At 36.2% G+C, this 5,885-nt stretch overlaps 1 protein-coding gene across 1 annotated transcript in view; it reads right to left on the bottom strand.

The window, feature by feature from the left end:
- The window catches only part of LOC106873038 (phenylalanine--tRNA ligase alpha subunit), a 13,421-nt gene that overhangs the window by 5,853 nt on the left and 1,683 nt on the right, over positions 1 to 5,885 (bottom strand). The window contains exons 2-6 of the mRNA XM_014920245.2: positions 4,274 to 4,411; positions 3,212 to 3,313; positions 2,493 to 2,602; positions 1,979 to 2,071; positions 279 to 407 (exon numbers count right to left, since the gene is read on the bottom strand). Coding sequence (XP_014775731.1) covers positions 279 to 407; positions 1,979 to 2,071; positions 2,493 to 2,602; positions 3,212 to 3,313; positions 4,274 to 4,411 — 572 coding nt within the window. The remainder of the gene's footprint in view (positions 1 to 278; positions 408 to 1,978; positions 2,072 to 2,492; positions 2,603 to 3,211; positions 3,314 to 4,273; positions 4,412 to 5,885) is intronic.

Below are 5,885 nucleotides of genomic sequence, written 5' to 3'. Positions count from 1 at the left end.
ATATATATATATATATATATATATATATATATATATATAGTTAATTAATGAGAGAGACGGAAGATACGAGATTGTTTATTGATCACTACACTTGTTTCAACCTATCTAGCATAGATTCCTTAATGGTGAGATACTGAACATCTGGTTTAGGTGTATCCGTTGGCGTAGATGCATCTCTTCAGGTGACAAGATGTATCTCATTAAATAACGTCTGTTATATATATAATATTATAATACATGAACATGTTAGCAAAAATATAGCAAAATGAGTCACTTACCCCATCTCCAAGAAAATCTTCATATACTGAGCCCTGACTTTCAACAGAGGGTGGAGGTGTCCAGATGGCGGTAACACACCCCTGGCATTGAAATTGTAAGGTTTGAACTGGAAGGTTTTCCATGAACCACTGGTTGGGGGAAACAGTAGAAAACAACATATATATATATATATACTAGCAGAATACTTGGCGTTGCTCAGGATTTAAATGGCATAGTTTGTATATATATATATAGTACAGTTAAATCGAAACATGTGATACAGGGAAGTGCAGCATTGACAACAAAACAATTGTGGAGTAAATGAAGGGCTAATTTGACTAAGTGACATGTCATGCGTCTGTTTGGAAGATTCCAAGCTCTAATCCTGCCATGGAAAAGTGAGTGGGGATATGTGATTTTTGAACGCACCAAAAAGCTCTCAGTAGATATACTCTCTTTGTGGCTGCTGGTTTGTGCATCAAAAATGCACTCATAACACTTCTTGTACATTGCTGCATTTTTTTGACACTAAAAACATTACAATTGGCAATGTAGATTACAAGCAAATCAGAATATTGCCTGAAAATGACCTCAAAATTGTGCAACCCAACCTCCTTTTCAGGGTTATTTTTGTAGTAAAAAGAGATGTGCAAAAAACATACTTTATTCACTAGCTGAAAGGTTACTGAATCTTTTGATACCTCATATATCAAAACCAGCAACTCAGTTTTCAAATCCATAAGGCACATACGCACCACACACAAAAACTCTGTTTTATAGATATAGATATATATATATATTCATAACAACAACAACGACGACAAAGGTATTCATTTATGTCTTTTTATGATGTTGGTAACAGGGTATAAATTTATGGGGGAATAAAAACCATATTTCTTACCTAACAATAGGTGGCTGCCTTTACATTAACAAGTAAACTGCCCATATTTTTTCACTTGAAAGTAGATGACCACCCTATCTTAATTTTTTAGCATTCAGATTACTCCATCAAATGTAATGCTTATTTATTCCCAATGTTTTAAATTACAGTGTGAAACAAAATTTTTATCTTTTTTTTGTTTTTGGTCAGTAAATCTTATTTCCTATTTGCTTCTATCTAGAAATCAAAGGAAATGACTACTATTCCCTTCAAATTTTGCTTTTGTGACCTGGACATCAATGTTTTGAAACTGACATATTTTCCGTCACACTTCAGACGGATTCAGCACTGAGTTGCTGAAGCAGAAATATCATTAGAGCAAATATTCTGCTCAATATTACGGATTTGCTTGTCAGTTGCTTGACCATAACCACTTGAGCAGGTCCCTTAGGGGCCGACAATACAAGCTTCTCTGATGAGTAGTGGGGGAGCATTATAGCCATGTGTTGCGAGGGATTCTTTGGGGCTTGAATAAATATTGTAACAAAAGCAAGGTTTGAAGGAAATATTAGCCATTTTTCATACTTTCTAGGAATAAGGAATTACCAAATAACAGTTGCTACCCAAGGACAAAAATCATGTTAAACAGTGTTAATCATGCACTATCACGTAGCTTTGTGGTTTCAACGATGTGATTGCTTATCTTTAAAATGACAATGTAGGGTAGGTGTGAGAGGTTGGATCTGGTTGGTTTGACTATAAAACCAGTAAAATATCTGGGCTGGATATGAGCGGTTTAAATGCTAAAGGGTTAATATGTATAACAACTATATTTCTTACCTGGCAATCATTTCAGGTGTTAAGTCAATTTCAGGTTTACTAATCTTCAGTGTAAAATTTGGTCCTTTTGATATAATGAAGCTGTTTACTTTGCTGGAAGATAATATAAAACAACATTACAGGTGTGATAACGTTATTGATGTTGTTTAACTCTAAATCGACCCTAAGCAATAATAATAATAACAATAATAATAATAGTAAGCCATGTGATGAAAGGAACTCTTTGGAGTTAGAATAATTCACCTCTGGAAACATGGGTGTTCAGTTCAACATCCTTAAACAACCCTTATTAAACGACTATATGAGCAGCATGGGCTACTCGACCTGAAGAAATTTTTTGTGTGCTGTAGAAGTATATCCAATTTATCACACAGTCTGTAGAAAAATCCACCATGACAACAACTTGCATAAAACCCATACAAGTTTGGAAAAGTGAATGCTAAAATGATGATAATGGTGAAGATGATAATAAAGAAGTAGTGGGATTGGGGGTTTGATAGGTGTAGCCTCTCACCTTTCTACAATCAACTTTCTTTTCTTGAAATCTTTACATTGTGCATCAGGAAGTGAGAGACTGTGTAGCTGCTTCAATGTTTCTTGTACTTTGTCTTCAATTTTCTCCACCTAAAGAAAATAACAAGAGACGACATACAGACAATTATCTTTTACATCTTATCCACCAGGCATTTCGTCCGACATGCTAACCATCTCTGCAAGCTGCCAGCCTTATAACATACCATTGATAGTTTATTAATTCTATTTTATACACAAAACACTTTGCCCCACCAGAAACAAATAAGACCCTAACATGATTCCCTAAATAATATTGGTTTCAAATTCTGCCACGGTCGACTTTGCCTTTCATCCTTTTGGGATCAATAAATTAAGTACCAGTTGTGTATTAGGGTCAATCTAATTGACTGGCCCCCTTCCCTAAAAATTTCAGGCCTTGTGCCTAGAGTAGAAAAGAATATTGGTTTCAGATTTTGGCACAAGGACAACAATTTCAGGGGAAGGGGTAAGTTGATTACATCAATCCCCATACTCATCCTGGTACTTATTTATTTGACCCCCCAAAAGGATGAAAGGCAAAGTTGACCTTGGTGGAATTTGAACTCAGAATGTAAAGACAGATGAAATGGTGCTAAGCATTTTGCCCGGTGTGCTAGTGATTCTGCCAACTTGCTACCCTTTCATTCCCTGAATATTATCGAGGGAGACAAAATACTTTACCTTCTTGTAAATTCTTGGTCCACCCTCAGCAGTTTTGTCGATTCTAATCCAACCAGCAGACATAGCTTTGTTGAAACCAATTTTAGCATTGGGCACATTTTTCTGAAATAACAAAAACATAGAAAATTAATGTCTTCCTAATCTTCTTCTTCCTCCTCCTCATCTCACAATTTTACATCAACAACATCATCAGTCACCATCATCATCAGTCACCATCATCATCATCAACACTATCATTAATACTATCATCAACATCACTTTACTGCTAGTATCACCATCAGTCACCACCACTACCATCATCATCATCACAACCGTCATCATCATCATCACTGTCACCATCATTGTATCACTATCATCACCATCACTGGCACCACCACCACCACCACCAATCACCATCACTGCCATCAACACCACCACCACCATCATCATCTCCAACATTGTATCTCTATCAATACCATCACTGCCACCACCACCACCACCAACTCTTTAGTTATGCTGGGGACAAAGCAATATCTACAGTGTTGGTGCCAGGATAAAATACATCCAAGTACACTCTGTAAATTGGTTGGCATTAGGAAGGGCATCCAGCTGTAGAAACCAAGCCAGAACAGACAATTGGAGCTGCTCTCCAGCTCCCGTCAAACCATCCAACCCATGCTAACATGTAAAACAAATTAAATGATGATGATGGTGGTGGTGATGATAGTAGCTTGTATCTTATGATCAATACTAGAAATTTTAGCAATCACAGTGGCATGTAATTCATATACATTGGATAAATGTAAACAAATGCTTTATCACAAAAATACTATGTAACGGGATTGCTATACCAAAACGTTGAGAAGATTCTTTAGTTGTATCGAGGACAAAGCAACGTCTATAGCGCTGGTGCCAGGATATAATGCATCCAGTATACTCCGTAAAGCGTAAAGGAGTTGGCATTAGGAAGGGCATCCAGCTGTAGAAACAATGTCAAAATTAAGACACTGGAGCAATATTTAGTCCTCTAACCCAGCAAATCTTGCCAAACCAATCTGCTAGCAGTATTGCCTAACAACTTACCATAATTTCCGACTGAAGAATTCCACCTTCAGGAATTGAATTATATATCAAAGCTTCATAACTTCCAGAATTACAGATTGTTTGCCCTTCTTCAGTAAGTTCAAGTTTCTTGCCGCTTTTCTGTTCGACATCGATGATCTGTAAGCAAAGTGAAAAGAAAAGAAACAATGCATTATTTATACAAGGGTCAGGGTTAGTGGGGGGAAAAAAGTCAAAATTGAAAAGTTGGTTGGGAGAGGGGAGGAAAAAATTTTCACACTGCCGATTTTTGGCAATTTTCTAGAACCTCCGTATCCGAAAACGGGGATTTTTGGCAAAAATTTTTTTTTAAATAAGCAAATTTGGGAGAAAAGGCGGGGGAGTCTTTCGAGATATTATTAATGATACAAGGGGCCCGACAATATCGTCTGCGAATTGCAAGAAGACCGTTTCACAATCTTTTTCTTAAAAGTCAGTTTATAACTAATACATACTATTATGTCAAATTTTATGCCTGAACGGGAAATAACACATCATAAAATGAGCGAAGGCAAAGCGAGTCCACACCACCTAACCCTAACCACTGTGCGCAGTAAAAAAAAATCTGATTAAAAACTATAAAGAATTTGCAAACGTTATTGTCGGGCCCCTCGTATCATTAATAATATATGATACATCGTCTGACGTGTTTGTTTATATTGGCGAGTGCCCGTTTTCCGTGTTTTATTTTTTAGTATAAAATATTTAAAAATAGATGAATCTTCCCAATATTTTTTTTAGAAAATTGCATTTCATTTTCTTGGAGAGGTGCGTTTCTAAAGGGGCACCGCAATATCAGCTAAATCACATTAAAATCAAACTATTTCATTTTACGTAGAACAGGGATATACATGAGCCGAAGTCGACAATAATAATTAACGCCATGTAAATTAATATCAGTGACTTGATAAACTGGTTGTTACTACGCTGTACGTTTTCTTTGCCAGCTAACAATCAAGGGTACTACTCAAATACAGAGATCCCGACGCATCTACGTAATCTTAACCCTAACCCCTAAAACTAAGAACCCTAACGAATGTGTATTGTAAAAACATCATTACGTATAGATGCATCGGGACCTGTATTTAAGTAGGGCTTAATTGAGTCTGCTTTATGTTTGAAAACATAAAACCCCTTAAATTAAATACCTCTGATTCTTCTAGGGAGCCAGACAGTTGATAAGTAAAAAAAATAATTCATAATGAAACACAATGCCGGAGAGGGGCTGTGATTATATGATGTTCATGTTTTTCACAATTATAAAGAAGAATAGCAGAGACACCGGTGCAGTTTTGGAACAGCTGTCGTCCAGTCTCATACCTTATGGGAAAGGAACGGGTGTAACAAGGAAAAGATTTACGAACTTACACCTGAATAATCACTGAAGTTGTTACATTACTTTCACTTTTATATATTAGTATCATTTCGTTTGGTGGCCGATGTTTTTTGTAGGTTTGTCTGTGTGCATTTGCATGCGCGCGTGTGTGTGTGTGTGTGCATACATACATCTTCTCTATCGGCAAGAAATCTTGAAATAAAACTGAATAATGACATATATACATATATATATATATATATATATATATATATATAT

Source organism: Octopus bimaculoides, chromosome 23, assembly GCF_001194135.2.
Source record: "Octopus bimaculoides isolate UCB-OBI-ISO-001 chromosome 23, ASM119413v2, whole genome shotgun sequence".
Taxonomy (NCBI): Eukaryota; Metazoa; Mollusca; class Cephalopoda; order Octopoda; family Octopodidae; genus Octopus; species Octopus bimaculoides.
The sequence above is the reverse complement of the archived record's forward strand: the minus strand, read 5'-3'. Positions and strand labels throughout refer to the sequence as shown.